The 24,920-nt window shown below is 38.9% G+C and overlaps 1 protein-coding gene across 2 annotated transcripts in view; it reads right to left on the bottom strand.

The window, feature by feature from the left end:
* The window catches only part of LOC131249290 (casein kinase 1-like protein HD16), a 31,992-nt gene extending 12,510 nt beyond the window's left edge, over positions 1–19,482 (bottom strand). Inside the window, exons 1-15 of one of the 2 annotated variants that reach the window (XM_058249949.1) lie at positions 19,129–19,482; positions 18,149–18,656; positions 16,847–16,972; positions 16,693–16,766; positions 16,508–16,577; positions 16,367–16,422; positions 16,218–16,289; positions 16,027–16,121; positions 15,734–15,800; positions 15,534–15,663; positions 15,216–15,434; positions 14,613–14,743; positions 7,989–8,163; positions 7,816–7,906; positions 4,871–5,028 (exon numbers count right to left, since the gene is read on the bottom strand). In XM_058249949.1, coding sequence (XP_058105932.1) covers positions 4,871–5,028; positions 7,816–7,906; positions 7,989–8,163; positions 14,613–14,743; positions 15,216–15,434; positions 15,534–15,663; positions 15,734–15,800; positions 16,027–16,121; positions 16,218–16,289; positions 16,367–16,422; positions 16,508–16,577; positions 16,693–16,766; positions 16,847–16,972; positions 18,149–18,577 — 1,893 coding nt within the window. In that variant the 5' untranslated portion in view covers positions 18,578–18,656; positions 19,129–19,482. The remainder of the gene's footprint in view (positions 1–4,870; positions 5,029–7,815; positions 7,907–7,988; positions 8,164–14,612; positions 14,744–15,215; positions 15,435–15,533; positions 15,664–15,733; positions 15,801–16,026; positions 16,122–16,217; positions 16,290–16,366; positions 16,423–16,507; positions 16,578–16,692; positions 16,767–16,846; positions 16,973–18,148; positions 18,657–19,128) is intronic. The other variant, XM_058249948.1, reaches the window with a different exon arrangement.
* Positions 19,483–24,920: the final 5,438 nt, after the last annotated feature.

Genomic DNA, 24,920 nt, shown 5'->3' with positions numbered 1-24,920 from the left:
TTCGCCATTCTCTAACAGTTCGAGCTTTTATAGCAAGTGGTTAATTGTTCTGCATCAACTTTAGTTCATCAAATCCCACTCAAATTGTGTTTTGATTCTCAAAATAGTCCTACAAATAGTTTAAACCTCGTTTCTAAAATTCCTTCGTGGTTGAAATGTATATAGAAGTGGAAAAAGAAGAAAAAATTTTGAAAATCAAAATTTTCAAAAATGTGCCCTTGTGTGCGTATCAGCTTGCAACGGTGTATACATAATACATCCCATAACGGTGCCGATATAGGGCGTATCAACCAGTATCAGCCCATAACAGACTTATTCACCCCATTATTGCATAATATGGGGGTGACCATTTCCTTTACATAATGGCCTTAATACCATGCCTGTTAGGAATACTACAAGGCTGATTCGGATGACCTCATTCTTAAATCTATCATTCCTAGCTTTCCGACACATCTATCACAACCTCCTCATTATGCAACACTCAATCCCTGCTCATGTTGCCTCCTAATTGGCCAATACTCAACTCCAACACTAATTTTAAGCCTCTATATTCTAGAATCATCCACCGAAACTCCAATTTAGCATTTCTTCTCTCTAGTTAACTGTGAACAAAGTAATTAAAGAGACCTCATCCTATCCTAGATGATATTAATATTTCCACAGAAAATGCAGAAAGGTAAGTGTGTAATGCCGGCCCCTGATCAAGACCTATACACCTAAAAATTAATCTATTCTACCATAAGCAACACTTGCATTTGTGTCTTTAATGATGTGTGAATATATTCCTAGGAACCCTTTCATCTTCATCACCCATTGCATTACCTCCCAAAGCACTCTACCATATGCATTATCTAGATCTACAAAAACCGTGTAGATTCCTCCTCATTCTATACTTTTCCATAAACAAATAGAAAATAGTTTTGATCATTTATCTCCTTGTTATGAAGCCAAACTAATATTGTGACATCATTATTTCTTGTTATTAGAGTCCCTTGATATACATTGATACACCATCCTCTAACGGCTCGAGCTTTTAGAGCAAGTGGTTATTTGACATGGTATCAAGACTTGAGCTGTTAGATGATGGTGTATCAATGTATATCAAGGGATTTTAACAATTCCCCGCACGTGCAGGGTGGAGCTCCGCACGGGAACATACTGGGCAAGGGTGGATGGACAATTACAATATAAACAGGCCAGGTTTGATTTCCCGATCCCTAGGTCTAACTTGATTTTCCTAGCCCTCCCATGGGAGAATACATTACGGAGGCATATTTATTGCTCCCGGGATTCGGACACTTAACCCTCTGCTCTGATACCATGTTTAATAACCACTTGCTCTAAAAGCTCGAGCCGTTAGAGGATGGTGTATCAATGTATATCAAGAGACTTTAACACTTCCTTGCACGTGCAGATTGGAGCTCCACACAAGAACATACTGGGCAAGGGTGAAGGACACTCACACCATAAACAGGCCAGGAAACCATAAATAGGTCGGGCTTGATTTCCCGGTCCCTAGGCCAGACTTTATTTTCTTGGGCCCCCTTAAGAGAATATATTACGGAGGCATATTTGTTGCTCCCGGGATTCAAATGCTTGACCTTCTACTCTAATAGCATGTCAAATAACCACATGCTCTAAAAGCTCAAGTCGTTAAAGGATGGTGTATTAATGTATATCAAGGGACTTTACCACTCGTCTTAGTCTTAGTTCCACCAGCCACTCCCTCAGCTTCTTAGTGTGACTCACAACTTTGATCCCCCGCTAGTTGGTGCAACAATGTGCATCACCTTTGTTCTTGTGAAAAGGTATCGTGATGCTTCTCCAACACTCATGTGGAATTTTCTACCTTTAAAATTTTGTTGGAAGGAATCGTTAACCAGACCAACTTGTTGCTGCTTAGAATCTTCCACACCTCTATTTAAATCATTTGTCCCCACAAGCTTACCCTTTTTTTTCATCCTTGCTAATGCTACCCACTGTTCAGATTATCGGTATCCCAAACTGGATGAGTACTCCCATATCCTCTTTCAATTTGCTCCGTCAAATCCAGGATTTGATTGAAATAAATGCAGGAGGATTTATGAAATCACCTCAGGAAAGAAATCCCATAAAACATTTAGCAAAATTCGAATTTTTTTCTTTGATTTTTGCAAAAAAAAAAATCAAATTTTAAGGATTTTCCAGGGATTTACACTATTCAACGCTAATATCATTGATATCCCCAATGCATATGAAATTTATAAAAGGAATAATCCCATGTTATTTCCAAATATCACCAATATTATAAAAAATATTAGCAATTGGAATTTTTTTATTATCAAGTGGAATTTTTATTATCAATGACTCGGCAACATTGATAATATCAGCAATACTATCGACAGTATCACCCATAATTGGAACAATGATGCTACCCTCACTTCCTTTACCCAAATGCTATGATAATAAGCATGCCCTCCCAACTTCATAAGACCTAAGGATCCTCCCAGCTACATCACTATGACAAAATTTCAGTTGACTCGATAACGAGAACTTGCAGGATGACTACGAATTGGGCTCGTCTAGATTCTAGAGTCAAGGGCTATCAGCTTCCATGATTGTTAATAACTGGCAAGTGATTTCCCTAGGTAGTTAGATCAATCATTATGTGCCAATAGCTCTTTGGAAGCCTCTTCCTAAAGTGTTTCAAAATAAATTTTGATGGATGCTTGCTATGTAATCCTAGATTGGCTGGAATGAGGGATAATGTGTGGGATCACTATGGAGCTACATTGATGGATTTCTTGACCCCTATTGGTAATGCTGCCTCTTCTATTGCAGAAGCCTTGGCTATGCTTTAAGCTATGAAATTAGCAGCCAAGTTTAATTTCTTCCTGGTTATTGTCAAATGTGACTCAAAATGGCAAGAGGATCGCTGACATCATTAAGGCTGCTTTTGATCTATGCCACCAATGGGACATCTCTTTCGCTCTCATTTCCAAGAGGCCAATGTGGAGGCCAATCATCTCGCGAAGTTGAGAGTGGGCTGTATTAATCTATTTTTTGTCGATAGGCGACATTGTGGTATGAGTGGTGGTGATTAGTTGGTTGCTTACTCTCACCTTTTTTGTTGTAATTTCTAGGGGTTGGGTTTTCAATGTTCATTGTCTGGCCCTTTTGGTGGCTCATATCTCTTCTTTTTCCTCCTTTTTTTGTGCATTTGGTTCTTTTCTTAATAAAATTCATTGCCCTTAAAAAAAAAAAAACAAAAACAAAAGCACTTTTGAGAGCAACTTCACCATCTCCCCCCCAATTTCATCATCTTTCATTACGACCATCTATCCTCACTCTTGACACATTTACTCTGGTTTTCATTTCTACTTTTCCTGTGTTTCAATTTTGCTAAGGAAGCAGATTCCATACTGAGTAACTCAGCAGTAAATTCTGTGGTGCCCACTGTGGATGTATGTATCTTATCCACACCATCCATCCGTTTTTTCTAAATCGTTGTAGGGTATGAGCCCAAAATTGAAGCATATCCAAAGCTCAAGTGGACCACACCACAGGAAACAGTGGGGATAATGATGTCCACTGTTGAAACCTTCCCAGGGCCCGCAATGATGTTTATTTGTCATCCAACCTGTTCATAAGGTCACATAGACATGGAAGAAGGGAAAACACAAATATCAGCTTGATCCAAAACTTCTGTGGCCCCCAAGATGTTTTTCAACAATAGGTGTTCAATTCACACTGTTTCCTATGGTGTGGTCCACTTGAGCTTTGGATATGCTTCAATTTTGATCTCCTGCCCTAAAATGATATGGTAAAACGAATGGACGGCATGGATAAGAGACACATCACAGTGGGCCCCACCGAGTTTACTCAGTATGCAATCGGCTTCCCTTTTTATATACCTGTGCAACATAAAACAGTTTCCATGGTATGTCTACTTCTTCCTAGTATAAGACAAAAGCAGATGTGGAAATCATTTTGCATTTCCACGCTTTCTGCCAAAAATGTGAATATCAATTTCTTTGCCAACAAACATGTTAAATTTAGATTTCCAAGGTTGCGAGAGAAAGTGCTTGCGATTTGACCATAGACCCATTAATACTTTCATGGTAAACTACACTCCAATCTACACATACATCATGGTATGCCCCATCGAGTAAGTAAACTACACTCCAAACTACACATACATCACGGTAGACCCCATGTGAGTTTGCTCAGTACACAATCCGCTACCCTTTTTATATACCTGTGCAAAATAAAACAATTTCCATGATATATCTACTTCTTCCCAGTACAGGATAAAAGTAGACATGGAAATCATTTTGCATTTCCGTGCTTTCCACCTAAAAATGTGAATGTCAATTTCTTTAAAAACAAACTTGTTAGATTTGGATTTCCAAGTTGCGAGAGAAAGCGCTTGCCATTTGACCATAGACACTTTAATAATTTCATGGTAAACTACTGTCCAAACCAAATGACAGAATTGCTTTCATTGACCTAAAGAGAATATCTCTGTATTCTTGTATCTTATCATTGACTGACCTCAGTCTGTTTTCTGATACTTACAAATAATCTTTTGTTTGGCTCAACATCAAAACAGCTCCTCTATCAAAAAGGATACATCAAAAGCAGAAGAAGAAGAAGAAGAAGAAGAAATACTGTGATCACATTGAAAAATGAAAATTCATGGACATTTTGATCATTGATAGAAACATAGCCATTCTTCAACATGCTGAAATCTGGTACCTTGGTCATTTATGATAAGAATAGAGAATGATTTTAAGATTTTGGAAATGATTCTATAAAATCTTGGATAACAATGCTGAAAGTGAGATGAACTACATCAAATCCTCCATCAGGTCAATGGATATGGTCATACCTGGTCAGAATACCCAGAGTTTCTTGACATTACCACACCCCACCGATTGCCTGCCGTAGTCATGGACGTAACGTGGAAACCTTCTTTCCATTTCTTATTTATCCACTTGAAAGGAAATGATTCACTCACCTTGTAGGACTGTTGTGTGTAAGGTGTCCCTACAGCATTTACAGTACCACCCGTGAGTAGACCACATGAAACCATGGCTTACTAAGAATCAAAAGAAAATACTTTGAGGTTAGAGTTCCAAGAGCTTAAATAAATTAAAGTTTGAATATCCAAATAAATACATTCTCATAAGCCATAAGGAATGAGTAAAACATGTCCATATAAGCTTATAGCAGCATATCTAAAAGTCTATGATAACAATAAAAGAGTAAAATACAGAGTCTATCTTCTAAGACACCTGCAAACTCAACATGCTAAGATTTTTAAACAATGATAAAGGGGGAAAAAAAGGGTGACAATTATTCCAACAAGAATCAATGCTGGATGCTCGATAACTGAATTAGCAATGAAGGATGAGCCAATATATCATTAATATAATGACAGAAATTTAAAAACTCGAAACCCAATACAATTAAATACATGCATGAATCAAAGTCAACTCAAAAGTTCATCAAGTATTCAATTGAGTCAATTTAGTACTTCAGTTTTCCTACTATGAAAGTTTGAAATGTCAAATCATAAATCGCCTGGACAAGAATTGGAAGTTTCTTTTTTAATATTTAACAAATATTGAAGAAGGGAATTAAGAAAGTGGATAGAAAGAAACAACGACCAATGGCCACAACCCCCCTTCTTAGCTAAGGAAGCAACCTCATTTGTTTCTTTAGATACCATTTTTCTTTGCCTTTTTATTTTTATTTTTTTTGAAAGGTAATTGTATACAATTTTTCTTCTAGTTTCTTTAAATATGAAGAACCAAAATTTTATTAAGACAAAAGGGCAAAAGCAATAGAATCCATCAAGGCAATAGATAAACCTAGCTCAATGGACTCCTTCCTTCGCAAGAGTATTAGCAAAACAATTAGGGGTGGCAATGGACCAGGCTAGGGGCCATGCCAGGATTAGCCCTAACCTAGCCCTAGTCCACTGAGCCCTGCCCCTAATAGGGTAAAAAAAGCCCCGGCCCTGGCCGTAGCCCTATACGACCTGGCTGATACTAATCCATCCTCGCTGCATAGTGTTGAATCTGTCATTTTTTGTGGAAGCCTCATCTCCAATAGATCCAACGCTCGATTCTCTGGTGGAAGCCCAGTGGTGATCGTCTTGCTTTGGACAGTCTTCTGATCACTGGATCTTGCGCCCACTATGAAACTGCTACCCATTCAACCCTATTGCTGCTTCTACCTCTGTCTCTACTCTGTTCCTCCCTCTCTGCTGATGATTCATTACTCCTGCTGCCATGAAAACTTGTTGCTACCCCCTCCATCATCACCTGTTCCAATTCCTCCATTACTAGATTTATGGGAGAGTGGATGAAAACTGAAAACCCATTTCATTGAACCAATAGGGTTTCAAAGGAAGAAAAGGGGCGGAGCGTGACGAGATTTCATGGTATCAGAACCTCCTGACATGTTTTTTTCCTTTTTTATCCTTGTGTGTTTTGAGAGTCCAGCATCCATACCTCTTCTTAGACCATGTATGATGATGGAGGAATAGATTTGCACACATTATCATTGTCCAAGGTCCAATCCCCTTTTTCCATTCTTCATCATTGTCGCATCTATACCTTCAGCATTTTCAGCATGTTCCTAACAGCGTCATCAACTCCATCAACACTCCAAATCTACTGCTTCAGCTACCCCTCTTCTCTTTTTCTTTTTCTTTTTGGTTTCGGTGTCTCGTGCATACAAATTCATGTAAATCTCTCCTTTGTCTTTGTATTCCCTAAAAGCACATATTTAGTGCAACTTCAGAGCCCTATGTGAGCACCAACTATTGATGTCTTGAGCTTCTAGTTAGAACTAGTGCCATCATGAATTTGTTGTTAGGACATTCTAGAGCAACCGGAAGAGTCATGGCCACTGGAAGAGCCATTAGATCCTCAGCAGCCACCTCCCAGGAGTTATAGAAGTAGTCCACCTCTCCTGCAGCTCCCAGACTCATCGACAAGTTGGGCATTACTGATATACATGCTCCAGCTTTAGGGGGAGTGTTAGAGTACATGTCTCTATGTGTACATGCAGAGCACCATATTGTTGGTGTACAGTCTCGTGTGTTCATGATGAACACCATATTGATGTACATCTCTTAACTATTATCCTTCAGTTATCTTTTAGATATCCTTTGGTTATTTAATTTGTTTTGGTGATTCTCTCCTTGTAAACAAAAGATTATATTTTTAATCAAGAGATTATAAATAAAGATTCTAGAGGAGAAGAAAAAAAAGACATTCTCTCATCTTCTTTTCCCTTTCTACAAATGTCATGAAAATATTAACGAAATAACGTAGCTAGAGTGTAAGTTGGCAAGTGCAGATATAATAGCTTGAGAGACAGATTGACGCAATGAAATAGTTTAACATAAGTAGCTGGAAACTGTAAAGGGCCAATACAAATTTCATAATAAATGAAACAAATAATCAAACAGAAAAGAAAACATTTATCATGCGGGAGTTGTATTCATGATCTCAAGGCTAGACTCAGAAAATGTAAATAAAAATGATTCCAAATCAATCAGGTCATATAACTAAGTGTAGTCATGACCTGGAAATTTTAGTGTTACATAAATTATTACCATAATTCTTGAATATTTCTCAAAATGATAATGGAGTTCTATAAAGACAGTAAGAACAGAAGAAAATCCAGGAAACGAAAGTTTTCAATATGATAAAAGCTATGCAATGAAATGACATTAAGAAATTAATATTTTCAATGTGTACACAAGCCAGATGAAAATGTAAAGATTGAAGAAACAGTGCAAATTTAACTCCAACCAACCTTTGGACATAACAACCAACGAACTCCCATTGGCTGCACCAGCTATTGCACTGATGTAGTAATTCTTTTCCCATTGTTCCATAATCCAGTCCTATTGATGAAAGTGATCAGTTGATGAAGTTGAAAATAAATTGCTCATAAAAATGATAATAGCCACATTCGAAACAACTAACCTTATGTAAGAAGACAGCTGACAGTTCATAAACCTGAGAAGAGAAACCTGTTCCTGCATCCATGATGAGGGCCCAAAGATTTGTAGAAGAAGCCACACAACTGATGTGTAAACCATCTTCATTTCCCTTATCTACATGTTGGGAAAGCCTTAAATCTGCTACATTATAATGGTATCTGCAAGCATGATGAAATAGATTTAGTTAATCATTGGTAAAACAAAGTTATTATCAATCAACATGGCATGGGCAAAACAGGAAGACATGTTTAATGGCCTCTATAACTCAATTTCCAAACTTCGTAGCATGGATTTGAGGACAATCACATTCAATTTAACCATCCAGAATTACCGAACGTAAAACTTGAAGGAAAAAGTTCTTAGGAGCTTTTCTTTTCTTTCTTTCATTCTTTTTTATTCCTTTTTTTCTTTTTGGAAAGCCAACCAACTTTATTCACAAAAGATCAAGGTGCTTGAGATATTGAACCTAATTCAACATTGTTCATGGTTTTCAAATTTCGAGATATGCATGTGTGAATGCATTGCAGACAGACAGACAGATAGATCAATAGATGCGTTAAGTACACCAATAAATTGACAAGTATAGGGAATGATTTTACTGCAAATAGTGCACAGCAAGCTTCTGTACATGAATATCACCTGCTTCCAAAAGACTGGGAGATAAGTGTGCACTGTGATATTGGAGCACATTTTGTGTACACAATTTTTCTCATACATAAGTACTACTATTTATACATATAGAAAGACATCCATGTCCATTGTGCATTATGTGAGTCATCGACAATGCGAAGCCCCACAAAGGTACCAGAGAAAAGTGATATACTGGCTTTTATAAGGGATTCTTCTCAAAGTATCGTTGATATCGATAATATCTCCATTATTATCGAACATATCTGCAATATTTAGAAATGTTCATACTTCCAGCAATTTTATTATTACTAACCTAGCGATACTGATAATATGGATAATATTGCCAATATTTCGAACATTGATGGTTGTTACAGACCAAAAAAAAAAATGTAATGGCCCTGTAATGGACCGTAATGGGTCATTTTTCGTAACGGCCATTATGTAATCGTTTTGGATACCATGGAATTGAGGGGCATACCTAGTTCCAGTGTTCGAAGTATCGGTATCGCTACAAGTTTCGTTAGCTGGGGATATGGAAACATTATCGATATCCCGATAATATCGTTGATAACCGGAAATGCAAAAAAACACAGGAAAATTGGTAGAATTTTCAATGAAGCTTCAGGAGATGTTAAAATACACATATTTGCATATTTAGGAATAAAAATTTGCAAAAAGAACGTATATTGTATACATAATAAGTTTCCATTTAATGGAGGCTTAAAAGCATGTGTCGTCGTAAGAAACAGTCTAACCATCCCATATAACCACCCAATCATCCATCCAAAAATCCATTAGTATTGCAGAATATTGACAACTCACGATATTTTGCCAGGAAATTATCAACAATTGAAAAGTAAACAAAATATTGTGGTCTTAATATCGCCCATCTTGCAATAACAATAATATTTATATATCATCAATATTAGCAATGACAAATTGAAAATTGCATGCAACAATGTGCCCATAAAATTTTTGAAATAGAAATTGTTTTAATAAACAAACGTTATGTGATATCTCTACATTGACGATATTATTGAAATATCGCCGATACACTTGTGATACAAGCGTCACGATGTTACCTAGAATTTATACAGTAAAAAATATTGGCAATACATTGGCGATATCGATACATTGGCAATACAAGCGATGCCTAGAATTTACAGAATTAAAAATATTGTCAATATCGATATGTTGGCAATACTTAGTACATTGTTGATGCCTAGAATTACTAATACTACTGGTGTCATAGGTATAATTACCAGTGTTATTGGTATTGCCAAGCTAGAGATAACGATAATATCGGAGATATTTTGATAATATTGGAGATAATTTAAACAACTAGTTCTAGAACATCTGATGGAGGGTGGTCATGTAGTGATGGGGGATTACTATTCTTCTTCTATCAAATGTAACTCTTTAAGATCCCCAATTACTATGAAAGAGTTGGGCCATGAGGGGGAGAGATGAGGTGAGAACCACCATAAGAAGTAGGGAGAGAAGGGTCAAAAACTGGAAGGGGCAAACAATCAAAAGATGAGGACTTTTCCAAAATTGGATAAACAAAAGATTTCCCTTTAGATGAATAAAACAATGTCTTTAAAGGTGTTGTACGAAATGCCTTGTATTCTATTCAACAGAGCTTTGTCAGTCTAACCAACAGAGTGCGGGTTTTCTCAAGAGCAGAGCATGTTCTATCGGTCCGATCGACAAGGGTCTATCAGTCTGACCGACGGACGTGGGCTCTGTTATGCAGTTTTGCGAAAATCAAGGTATTTAAGCCTAATTACAATTAAGGCTTGGTAAGACAAGTGTTTTCTCTCAGAGGGCAAGGGTTTTGCAAGGTGAAAGGGTTTTCTACACTTGTAAGGGCTTAGGAAGGGATTTTCTCAAGCGGTAGGGTTTTTTCTATGGTGCGCATTACAAGGGGAGATCAAGCTGCTTTTATAATCGAAGGAGAGTGGTGTAACTCTAAAGTTTTGATTATAGTGGAGATCTCTATCGCTTTATGCCATGGTTTTTTCCCGTCAAGTTTCCACGTTTAAATAATAATAATAATAATAATAATAATTATTATTATTATTATTATTATTATTATTATATCTAAAAAAAATCATGCATTTGTGTTTTCCTTTGATTGGTTGTTTCTATTTGATTTTTCTATCTTCGTTGAACGTGCTTCCGGAAAACATGGGATTAATAGTGGTATTAGATTATTGGATCCGAGTATCTAATATCTAAGGATAATCCGAGTTTGTTGTGGCTCAGAATTACAACAGAAGGCTACATCAATAGATACAAACCGATAGCTAGAGATGTCAAGAGAGTAACACTTGCATCCATTTTGGCTACATGGGTAACCTAAGAAGATACATTTAATAACTTTGCAATCTACGTTATCTCTTGGAACACCAAGAACATAAACAAAACAAACACAATCAAATACTCCAGGAGTAGCAAAGAGAGGTTGATCTGGTTGTATAACTTGAATTGGGTGCCTTTCCTCCTAAGATTCCAGTCGGCATTTTGTTGATTAAGCAAGCAACATTTAAATTGATTAAGCAAGCAACATTTAAATTAGCCACATCCCAGAAACCCTTTGAGACATTCATTTCATGGAGAGGGGAACAAACTACTTACAAAAGATGTTGATTTCTTTCGCTCAACCATGCCATTTTGTTGTGCGGTATATTGGCAAATAGTTTAAGACTCAATAACCTGGCCCATTAGGTAAGTCTAAATATCAGAGGCAAGGCAATATACTTCCTCCTTTGCCCGAACACAAGACTAAGATTTTTCTATCAAATTGAATGATAACCATCCTGTGAAATATTTTAGAGATAGAAAAAACTTCATCTCTAGATAGATCCATGTTGCACGAGAAGGATCATTAATGAAAGGTACAAATTATTTTACACGAATGTAGATAGAACCAGGGATTGAGTCAACCAATCATTGCTAGCTTAGGGCCATATATATAATAACATGCAACCTAAGCTAGCTCCAGTAGTCCACGGAAGCACCCAATATGAGGATCAAGAGTGGCTGAACTAGCTGTAAAACTTGAATTGGTGTCTTTCCTCCTAAAGATTCTAGTCGGCATTTTATGGATTAGGTAAGTGACATTTAAAATAGCATCACCCCATAAACCCTTTAAGACATTCATTTCATGGAAAAGGGCACAAGGTACTTCCAAAAGATGTTGATTTCTTTCGCTCAGCTACCCCGTTTTGTTGTGGAGTATATGGGCAAGTAGTTTAAGACTCAATAACATGATTCAGTAGTTACGTTTGAATATTTGAGGCAATATATTTCCCCCTTTGCACAAATGCAAGACTATGATTTTTGTGTCAAACTGAGTGATAATCATCTTACGAAAGATTTTAGAGATAGAGAAAACTTCATCTCTAGATTTCATAAGATAGATTCATGTTGCATGAGAACGATCATTAATGAAAGATACATATTATTTTACACGAATGCAGACACAACCGAGGATTGACCCAAACAATCATTGTTAGCTCAAGGCCATACATATAACAACATACAACCTAGGCTAGCTCCAATAATCCACAGAAGCACCCCATACAAGAATCATCTTCTCCAATGTCCAGCATCTCTTCAAGGAACGGCGTGCCAACACCTCTATATTCACCATCCCCTTCTCCTACTTGAACCAAAGCTAAATAGAGGGTTTCTGACACATATGGCGATACATTTGAGACTGTCACAACCTCCTCGATTCAGATCTCTACCCTCTCTTATCTGAACCCTTTTTTTCCTTCCTATTTATCTGTGCGTGAGAGACCTCCCTTCTATCCAGGGTTTGAGCATCGATCTTCACCACCTCCCCACACAAGACTTTACTACCCTTAGGATCTCTCTTCCGCCCATAACTCTAAGGAAATATCTTTTTATGGTGACCCAATCCTCCATCAGACCCAACAAGGACCAGTTGCACCATCTTCAAATCAAACTAATTGGTCCCTTGACAAAGCTTCCCTTGATGCTAGGAATCGTCTGATATCAATGTGGCCAGAGATCTAGATCCACAACTTGTGGTGGTTGAGTTTGAAAGTTCGAAACTCACTCTCCAACACACTTCATCTATCCTTCAAGTATGATGAGATATCTAATTCTGAGATAGATCCATTCTCCACAACACAAACTAGGATCTTGATTAAAGCTTTCTGTGATTCCACCAGCACTTACGGAGATACCATCACTATGCCTTGGTCATCCTCAACCTTGACTCTGATACACTTCTCAAAGTAGTCTACCTTTCAGATGTGGAGGCTCGGACCTTCACTGACTATGGGCAGTCCATCTGCCTCCCTAAGCTTACCAGATCTTTGTATGGGCACCCATAATGTGACTGAAGACTCAGAGTTGTTCTGATGATCAGAGCCAGCATATTCTCGCCCATCCCATTTAGGAACTCTTTTGTTTGCTATGATTCCTTTCCTTTTCCAATCACTTCTGGCCCGTACCTCACAAAATCAACCAGCAACCCTTTTACCTGGCAACCACCCTGTTTTCTCTCCTTATTGCTTGTAACTAAATTTTTCTTTAAACATCAAATAAATTAAGCACGATCATATAAAAAGAACAGTGAGGTCTTCCCACAATCTTCATGAACCAAAATCAGGTAAAGTCACCCGTTTGATCATAAGCTTATCAGTAATGGGATGCATCTTCCTCCGATATGCAGCCTACAGCAAAATGTATGCCCTAAAACATCAAAGTCCATCATATGATACTCTGATATCTCTATGAATTGGCTGATAAATCACAAACACTTAAGGGTGTATCAAATCAAAAATAGAGAGAAGTGCTAATAGTTGGCGCGAGAAGCTTGTGTAAGTGAGACGAAGCATTATCAGCATAAGCCATGCATGCACCTCTGTTAGGCTTTCTTCAGTTTGTATGCTTCAGTGTAGTATCAATTTGATGTTTCTCACATTACATCCACTAAGAAGAACAGCATTACTACTTAATATCAAAGCATCCATTCACTTAATTTTTTTTTTAGAGATAACTGCAAATATATAGAAGAGAAAGAAACTTACAAAAAGAAAAAGAAAAGAAAAAAAAAAGGGAAAAAACGCAAAAGAAGCGAACTGCTGAGATAGCAGAATGCTCCTAGACACCAAGAAAAGACAAATCAACCCTCTTTAAACCCTTTACAGTAACAGCCCATTCGATGACCAGCTTTTTAGCCTTAGAACCTACTATCCTACCCAGCCATTCACTTAATTAACCTTCGTAACTCCAGAAAGAATCAAAGAATTGATGTGCTGAAAGAGAATCGATCACCTACAGCCAGCTGTACCGTGCAACCCCATTTTCCCACCAGTGTGTCACTTGTTACAACATCTGAGCCATGCAAACAGTGACCCACCATGAAGATCACTGAATGCAATAATCATCCCAGTCCTCTCATCAGGCAGACCACGCTGTCACACAATGGACAGCCAACAATCAGACTAACAACATACAGGCATGGTCTACTTAATCAGTGGATCAGCCTGATTCTTGAGACTTGATTTTCATGGCGGAGCCACCTTTAGCACAGGTCTGACATACACGTGACATGTTTGAAAGAAGTGTGGGCTACAAGCTAAGTTGCATGAGGCTAACTGTAGGTGCTCTTCTCACGTTGATATACCATGTCATATGATAAATCAACAAAAACCATAGGGGTTAAGAAGATATGGAACTGACTCTACTGAGAGTTCATTGGTATGGCCAAGAGCTATCCATTAGTGACAGTGACACAATGGGGTATCGACAATCTAAAGAAAGTCTCAATGTCTTTGTCAAGACAAATTAAAGGATTCAGCTTAATGAAGACCGAAAAAATTAGGGGGATGATGTTACCACCTAACAGCAATCATGACTCATGAAAGAAAAACGAGTACAATTAAAATAGATTAAAAATAGTATTGCACATTGTAGGATGAACTGATTGATTTACCTCTGCTTCATGGGCCGGCGTGCATTGTAAACGGAAATCCACTGGGTTGCTGGACTTCCTAACCGGATTTTCTTCTTAGGTTGCTCATCTTCCTCCAGATTTACAAGCAACCTTCCTCGTTTTTGTCCAACCTAATCATGCAAAACAATATATGCAAATGTTATGATCCTTAAAGATAATAAAAAAATTCATGATCAAAAGGCGACAAATTGATATGTAGGATACACATTCATGTACAAGATAGTGCCTCTGGAGTATTATGTGATCAAAGTGTACCACTCAAAGTGAAAGGGAAATTTTATAAGGATAGCTATAAGACAAGCCGTGCTTTATGGGACAAAATGTTGGGCAGTTAAGAAACAACATGTTAATAGGATTAATGTAGCTGAAATGAGGATGCTGACATAGATGAGTGGCAAGATGAGGAATGATAGAATTAGAAATGAATGAATTCGAGCGAACTTAGGAGTAGCACCAATAGTTAATAAGATGAGGGAAAGTAGATGATAAGGCTTAGACAATGACGATAATGATGATTCACGTACAAGAAAGTAAAGAATCCCGGTTATCATCCCTAACATTCTTCTAGAAACTCAAACCAACCTTCAAAGCCCCGTCGATTCTGATCGGTCTCAAGGGTGTGCATGGCTCGATCAGGCTTTCAAAGAGGGAAATGAGCTTGGAATAATTTGGCTCTTCATCAAATTTCATATTTGTCACAATCTCAAGAAACTGTTTGAATGGAGGCGGGCAGAAACAACAGAGCAACTCTGGAGAAGTAGCCATTTTTTTCTTACAGACAAGAAAACTCTTGTTGTCTCCCTGCATTTTCAGACAAAAGAAGAAATGAATCCAGAAGAAACTAAAGCAGAATATGGAAAACAACAAAAGTGCACAAGCAGCCTATTAAAATAACAGCACCTGATAGCCTTGCCAGGGCAACCTTCCTCTGATAAGAAATATCAATGTGTAAGCCAATGACTCAAGATCATCCCTTCTACTTCCTGTCCGACCTAAATGTGCATGAACACTTGCATATCTTATTGTTCCCCTGCCAAAGAAAGGTATTACAACCCACCGACAAGAATATAAATACAACGAAAATTTACAAAGCCACATACCTGAAGATGTCGGGCCTTTGGTCATAGTCAACATGCTGACCTGATGTCGAGTCCTTCCATCTAGATGCTGAACCGCACACATATTAATGGCACTAGCAACACTAACCATGGAATTGGAATTTACTCCAAAATGATTTTATATGATCAATCAGAAGACAAAGAAAGACCTTATCAAAGACTTCCAAGTAAAGCACATTGCTTCTAACTTAACAGGCTATCTCTATTTTATAGTTACTATGTGAACATCAGGTACAAATAAAATGGATGAGACTTCAAAAGTGAAAACAACATACCCAAGCCAAGATCAATAAGAAATAGCTTCTTCTCATCAGCAGTTCCAGGTTGACCAAGTAAAAAATTCTCCGGCTTCACATCTCCATGCACAAACCTAAACAAGAAAAGAGAAACTGTATATAGGTACAATTCCATGGAAGTTAATGAAAAGCTGAACATTATCCAAGAAAAGAGAAAATATTAGAGGTACCCTTTCAAGTGAAGCTTCTCAAGAATCGATATAGACTCCACAGCAATGCAAGCCGCCATACTTGGTGACATCCTGTTCAGGTATTAGTCAATCTAACTGACATAGTGCACTAAAAGAAATAAAGGAAATAAGACATGTTTGTTTCTTACGCCTGGCCTACAGAATTCCAGACATCCCAAAGACTGGGCCCAAGCATGTCCATGACCTGAAACAATCATTTCAATTTATTCAGCGAAGGTAAGTTCAGGAAACCTCAACATAAAGATTTCAATCTTTGTAACAAACCCCACCAAGATGTAGTAATCTCCTTGCCGACCTTTGTGATGAACCCATGGTAATCCATAACATCCATTGAGAGTACTTGGTTATCACAAAGCAAAACATCAGAGATGCATATTAAGATAGTCATTCATTATGCAAGAGATTGATACAGAAAAAAAAATAAAAATTGGTCATTAGAGATAAATGTGTTTACTTGTAGACTTGCCACTCGTAAGGAGGACCATAATTGCAACCTTTACTGCTACGGTGCTCAAATTTCAGTGCCACCTAAAACAGAACAAAGTTAAAGACAACCTTGTGCATGACAAGCAGTTTCAGAAAAGTTCAAACATGGATAGGAGTCTTACCTCCAAGGCATCTGGTCCAGTTCGCTCTGTGCCACCACTTACCCTTCTGCCAACATAAACCTGACCGAAACCACCTTTACCCAGCTTCCTCTCTATTTTATATACAGGGGAATTACCTACTTGCACCTGCAAAAGAAAAGGGGAAACCAACATCATTGGAGAACTGTGTAAGGAGCCATTCATAGCATGAAACATGACTTAGATGCGGTTAGAAAAAAAGAAAATGTTTGGACTTACAAGGTTGTTGAGTCCAAACATTGAAGAAAATATCAGGAATAGCTACATCAGATAAATAGAAAGAAAGAAATCTTTGTGTAGAGAAAATAGTTTATCGTACTCAACCAAAACATCACATTTGAGTGATGGCACAGAAAAGGGACTGTTTTGAAGATTTTCCAAATCAAGGGGTCCTCTCTGATTCCATTTCCTTAACATCCTGCCATGTTTGCAGTTGCACTTCTCCTATATGACTTCCATCAGAAAAACAATATGTAGCAACAATACGAGTTTCAGGTTCTTACTAGAAGGAATCTTCTATCTATAAGTCAATTGCACTAGTTCCGTTGTTATTTCCGACAAGGAAGGAATCTCAGCTTTTAAAATTTTATCTAGCTGTCCCAATTCATATCCTGGAACTCAATATTTATTGGACAATCAACATCCATTAGTAAGCCTTAATTGCATTTGGAGCACCAAGCTAACAAGGTAATTTTCCCCCACAAAAGGCAATAAGAACAAAAGAAAGTTTCTAAAATTGCTTCATCTCTCTCAGGGAAAATCACAGTTAGAACACTAGTTTCCAGCTACAAGAAGTTAAAAGACAGACAACCTTTCCATGCTGATAGAACGACTCAGAAGCTATGCTCCAAAAATAAACAAAACCAAACAAAAAGATCACTGAACTCATTCCATAACAATTAACGAAAACCACACTAAATTCATCATCAGGAAAAAGATGTGACAATGAACCTACCATGTCACTGAAAATGACAAAAAATCCATGTCAATTTGGATCTCATCCGCTAATTGGTAGCAAGTGTTGATGTCCCAACTTTTTTCCAAAAGGGCAGGATGCTTCTCCACTCAAATCAATATCAACTACATTTCAGGTCCAACCTGAAATGTTTCCGCTATTAATTTGGTCTATTAAAAAAGAGGGGGGGTGAGAAAACAGTCTAGTTCCTGAAATCCTCACACTCCAAACAAACACTGAAATACTTTATCCACTTGCATTTGGACCACATCCCAACACAGCCAAAATCAACAATTCGAAAAACATAAAAAAAACTATCACAAGCATACCTTGTCAGGAACAGGAGCCACGCCCGCTTCTTCTTCAGCCCCCATCAATTTATCAGCACTCCCTCCCTCCATCACCAATTCCTTGCCAGCGACAGCCTCCGTCCGGATCAGACCCTGGTCTTGGGCCCCACCAAGGGCAGCTTCAGGCAGGACCCCACAAGGCTGCTCTAGGTCCAAGTCTATCAGCCTAATCCCCCTCCCTCTAGCACTCGGCCTAGCCGGACTAGCAGAAGGCCCTTTCGCTATGGCCACAGCATTGGCACCCTTTCCTCTTCCAGCCCCACCTCTCCTTCCAGTCCGGTTCTGAGTAGGCAGAACCCAATTCTCCGCTTGATCAAACGGGTGCTGTTGCGGCGAAGGCTGCTGAAGATCATCAAGACGCTTAGATTTCAACCGAGCTTGCCGGGCCCCACTACGCAACTCTGGCATCCTCTCCCCATGCAATTCACGCCCGCATTAAATTCCCCAAAATCCCTTCCGATTTCCTGGTCCCGAACAAAAAAGGCAGCTGAGCATCAAAAATCAGATCACATGAAAAGAAAAAAAAAATTGGCAACAAAAAGCAACAAATCTCTTAAAAAGAGGCCTTTTTTAAATCAAGTTCGAATTGTGAAGAAATTTTTTTTTAAAATCTTCATCATCAACCAAAGACGGGAGAAATTAAGTGCCGTTTTTTCCATTCCTCCGGCAGGAAAAAGACAGAAACTCTTCGAAACTTACTTTTCATACACCATAGCCTTTTGAAAGGAATCGAATGTAGAGAGAGCAAAAAAAACGATTCTCTCTCTTTCAGAGCAAAGAAAAATTCTCCCTTTTTCTTTACTATCAATCAATTACACCATAAGCAACTACGATCGATGAATTGCGATATCACTTTCTGCATTCCAAGATGACGAAATCGAGACCGAAAGCATACTAAAAAACGATCGATCTAGAACGAATCGTCTGAATCCGTAATCTGATCATCAAACCATACTTACGGATCATTACATGAGGATGTCCAAGACTGAGACGATCGGACCGTGGAAAACGGAGCGATTGAGTTCTGATCAGATCCACGGTCATCTATCAGCAGCGATCGGATGCAGATCTTCGCCAGAGCTGATGCTTTACTCCAACATTGCGATGAAGAGAGAGAGGTAGAGAGAGAGAGAGAAAGAGACGACTGGAAGATGAAATCTGTGATGAAGATGAATGCAGGATATATCTGAAAATTAGGGTTTTATTGAAGAAATCGAGAGAGAGAGAGAGAGAGAGAGATGAATGGAGAGAAGAAAGATGAGAGGGAAATCTGGATGTGTTTTGTGTCGTCTTTGCTTCTCTGTCCGAAATCTTCTGTCTATATAGTTTATTCAGAAAATAAATGGGAATGTTATTTGATACTCTGGCTGTGTTCGATGGTTGATACACTGGCACTTTGAAATTGGATAATTGGAAAATACTAATTCAAAAAATACGTCCAAGTTGCTAGAATAATAATAGATAGGTCATCATCCAAATTTCGGTTGATTTGAATGATTATATTCTCTGATCAAGAGGCATTTTAATTTTTCAATGCAAACCGTTGAATATTTCATCGCCACTATATATCAAATGCCCATCGATCAGATATCTAGAAAGCCAGATAAGTGTATTTTGTTTTTTTCCAATATCTAGTTTACCTTTTAAATACTATTTTGCGGTTCAGATTTATTCAAGAATATTCTACGCGTGCAATTAATTAGTGCCTTTGTATCGACTATCACGCTCTGGCTGAGTATCAAATTCTTTTCTCAAAATACAAACAGAGATAATGCAAGGGTACTCGCGTGAGTACTCGCGGCCATATCTGCAGTCGTGGCACACGTGTTAAAATCCAGACCCTCAATTAGAATGGCCTCGTGGTCTATGTTTTATGAATAGGATATACAATCGATATGATGATAAGGTGGGGAAAGAGTACCCGTTGAATGTGGATAGTTGAAAAATATTGAACGGTTGTCAACATTCAACTAACATTTGTGGCCCAAATCTTAGAAGAACGGTCACAAATCATACATTTGCATCTAGATATGATGTTGCCACCTGATTGACGGATTGGATCTCGAATAGGTTATCCGAGATGGCACGTGTGTCCGCGATTAGGATTCTAGTCATACTCACCTGTAAGCCTCGGCATTTATTTGTGAGAGTGCATGCAGATGTGGCGTTTGTAAATGCGTTGAGGTTACAAATGATTTTTCTGGCTTCTTGGTTTGTATATATTTACGAAATTGCCACCACGAATTTTATTTGAATGGGCTTGATTTATCGATGCAACGCTCGAGCATGGTTTTGAGACTCGGACGAGTCTGATGTAACTCGTCCGAGTCAACTTAGACTCGGCCAGACCCAATCGAGTTCGGTGACCGAGTCACCACTGATTCCTGCAAGACAGGCCGATTCAGCCCTGACTCGAGCGAGTCGTGACTCAACTCAGCGCGAAACGACTCGTGTCGAGTCGCAGAGTCTTTAGCCTGTGCGTTCGAGTCACTCGCCTCCCACGTGAAAACGACTAATTTGCGTGCGAAATCTGATCCACTCGCCAAACCAACCCAAACAGTTTATAGAACGCGCACTTCCAACAACCCGTGTTACTGGAGCCACGCTAACCAAAAGCTGAAGCTATGTGTGGTCCACTGTGATGTCTGTATTATATCCACTCCGTCCATTCCGTGTGCCAGCTCATGTGATGACTTGAGCTCAAAAATCAGCGAGATTCGTTACTCAAGTGGGCCACACCACAAGAAACAGTAGAGATTGAACACCGACCACTGAAACCTTCTCGAGACCCACGGAAGTTTTATCATGCCGATATTTGAGTTTTCGCTTCATCCCAGTGAGAATCACCTTATAAACGGGTAGGATGGGAGATAAACATTACGGTGGGCCACAGGTAGGTTTCAAGGGTGGGATTTCCATCTCTATCATTTCCTTGGTGTGGCCCACCTCGGATCTGCCTGTTCGGGTCCCAACATGAGCTGGAGAAACTAATGGCCGGAATGGATGTCGGACGGATGGCCCCATCAGCTTTTGATTAGACGTACTCCTGGGTAGGGCCCACCTTGAAAAGTAGCCTCGTCTGATCAGTGATTTCCCAAGCCACCCGCGTGTACAAGGGATCCCATCTACATTCCACCACATTAGCTGGCGCCGCAGACAGGAACAGTATCGAGCCGTCCACCATGTGGGCCCAACCTTGAATATGTCCATTCCCAAAAATCAGGCTGATCCACTCATAAGGTGGGCCACAATGTTACACTTTTTCATCAGCCGTAAGTTCTTTTCGTAAATTATGACAGTGTGACCCACCTGATTAGTGGACCGACCTGATTTTTGGACCAAAGCATCTGGATAGTGGGACCCACGACAATGGATTGGATCTCGTACCCACGTGCCGTGCTGGCACGAGCAACATTGCATACGCGTGTGGGTGTTGCAAAGCTTATATGATCATCACGTGACTCGCACATGTACAAGAAAAAATGAACGGTGGGAAGCAGCTGAACGATGTTTCAAGCTTCGAGTCAATGTATGGCCCACCTGATGATGTCAGATGTCGGTTTTGGATGCATGGGATCCACATGGTTAGGATCGCCTGTTCAACCATGATCCAAGACACGTGTGGCTCGTGTTTACCAGTAGGGCGCGCGTGCACCCTAAAGGGAGTGCAGGAACCAGCTCAACTGCTCAAGGACTCTGACGTGCAGCATCCCTGGCTGACAATCGTCAACGCTTCACATGATACACTAGAAGAGTATAATCATTCATGCTCATGCATTTAGCCACTCTACAGTTAGCATAAATAAATCCAATCCAAACCGTTAAAACCATTGGAGCCGTCATGGATATGTGATATCCGAAATCAGATGATCCTGACTCATGAAAAAAAAAATTATCTGCTCTATTCAACAACCAAATATACATTAATGGGATTTTGAATTGTGTCTGATTACACTAAGTTTGCTATGTATCCCTCTCCAGATAGGCCCATGACTTGGATGGTCCAAATTCATGTATACATATGCGACGTGTACATTGGTTTTCGTTCATAGATTGGATCCATGGTACTCTCTCTCATCTCCTCACCGTGTAGATGATAATCAGTGATATGTTTATCCCCAGGTCAATTATAAATATTTGGAAATAAAAAGAAGATTGTGATGTCTCTGGCCATCAATTTAAGGTATTTTTCTCATTTAATTTATTTAAAACAAGTAATACTTTGTCTGCTCTTTCCATGTAACCAGCCCCTGGAAGCCATCTAATAAAAGATTATGTGAGGCTTAGCAGAATGCATGTGTTACATTTGTATATAAAATGTGTGGGCTCATATGTAAGTCTAAAAAAATTAAGTAAATTTAAAACTTGAGTAGACCGTGAGACTAGGAAAAGTAGAGATGAGACGCATATATTATATGGATCACTCCTGTAGTCCATATTCTCTTTTTCTGTTTATTGCACCCTTGTAATGTATGCGGAATTGCAAATGATCATGCTATGGATCGAGATCTAATAACTGAATTAATGATGTACATAATTGAGACATCATTCTTGTAGGTTAATTGACATAGTCTTCCACACCTTACACTCTTAGGGAAGCATCGCGATAGGATGGAAAGCTTCTGACATATGTAGGATTTGGGACCCCACCCTATTTATATGAGTTAGAGGGTTGGGTAGTTTGAAACCAATCAAGATTCCTTTCCTTACAAGCACCATGCAAATTTGTTAATCCTAATTCAACTAGAATATTGTGTGTGTGACACAGTTACAGTGCACCATCCCTTACACAATTTTAGATGAATCACAACTAAGTGGGGTCTACTGGTACTCTCAATCACACTATCTAACCATTGGGGCAATCCAAACCGTTGATCAATAAGGCCCACCTTATAGAATTCTTACATTCTCCCACTTAAGTCATGTTGATCAATGTTCAAGATTAATTTTGAAAACATTAAAAGTATTAAAGAAAACAACCGAATGGTTAACCAATATAATTATTGGATAATACGGGCAACGCTATTACAATTTAATCTATTAAGACTACTAGTATCGAATCGCGATAGCCATCACGACATTTTATCTTGACAAAGTAATGCTAAACACGATTACAAATACTATCAGTCTCAACGATATAGATTGGGAACTATGATGTGTGGTATAAGGATTACCACATAGTGTGATGTCATGTGTTTATCTTTAAGAGGTCTTTGAGCTTTCAAATGTCTCCAACGAGAAATGACTTTAATTTTGCATGCTCATAAAAAAATTGTACATATATCGGGCATGACGATCCATTGAGGTGTGTGGATCCTTGATTATGGGGCTCACCATGACGTTTTGCCTTTTTCACATCCCGAAAATTAATACCCAAGTACAGAAACCCCAGTCTCGAATTCCGAGGTGTAAGCCGAGTAGAATGCACATGTGACCTTGTTCAAATTTACATTCATTCCACACACGAATAATCAGAATAATGTAATTTACTTAGTGGATTCAGAGCGAGGTGGAGATTAAAAAAAATCAGAAATATAAGACTAACAGTCAAAAATATTATTTTAATAGTGGTGATCGTCCAAAATGAGGATTATATAAGCCACAATTAACATACAACAAAATCAACATATGGAGCACACCCAATCGGGGACTCCAACATATATAAGCACAAAATTAAATAAAAGACAGTCTTTCAGTTTCGTCTGATGTTCCCAAGGAATTACAACGAAAGTGTAAGTCAACCCAAGCCTACCCATCAGAGGCCTCGATAGCACCTGCATCAACAACAATGCTTGATTGGTGTTTTAAAACACTGTCCCTGGTAGGAGTGAGTATCTAACTCAGTGGTTCCATTAATTCTAAGTTACACATATTATCAACCCAATCAGTGCATGTAATAATACAACAAGAAATCAAACAATTCATAAATACTCTTATTAAATGCAAATATGAAGGTATGACATGATGCATGCTCTTTCCAAACAACACTCCCTCGCAAAGCGACTTCCACGTCTATTTCACATACGTCAACACTTCCTCACAAGTGGTCCAACGCCAAATCGCAAGTCTTATCTAATGCAATGCGGTAAATGCATATGTTAATTGAGTAGTTATTAAGTTCCATTTATCTAGCATATCGAGGAAGCTAGGGCACCTTTATTTTATTGTGGTCTCAATCGGATCACAAGGCTCGGAGCGCCCGAAGCGGCTCCTTACCCATGCCCCTTGATCCGTATTCGGGTTTATCACACAAACGACAACTCTCCAATCAATGTGGGGCTAATACTGGCCCGACTGATCACTAAGGACCCAAATAACACAGCCCAGACACACAAGATTAGGCAACTCATCGACGGGCGTAAGGCACCCATAATTGATACAAGAGTCGTCACCTAAATGCAATTGTGGGGCAGTTGCTACATCATTCCAATTTGATGTAATAGGCTCATGGCCTTCTTGAGTGCTCATTGATCACCACGGGGAGGCTCGTCACCCTAGCGTAGGCTAATATTCGAATATGGTGTCCCATAATACCATGCCCAACCCATGAGTCTGGTGGATCGTACCGCTAATTGTTATAAGTAAACTCATTCAACGTGAACAGGGCATCCTAAATTCTATTCAGTGTTGTCATACATCGCAAACATAAGCGAACAAATGACTTGGGGCACTCCGGCTTGGCCGGCATTGGCTGTGAGCATCCCGTGTAGTCCAATTATTGTCGGACATTTGTGTTCGACCTAAGTCGACC

The sequence above is a fragment of the Magnolia sinica genome, chromosome 6, assembly GCF_029962835.1.
Source record: "Magnolia sinica isolate HGM2019 chromosome 6, MsV1, whole genome shotgun sequence".
NCBI classification, from domain to species: Eukaryota; Viridiplantae; Streptophyta; class Magnoliopsida; order Magnoliales; family Magnoliaceae; genus Magnolia; species Magnolia sinica.
This window is presented reverse-complemented; position numbering and strand designations above follow the sequence as displayed.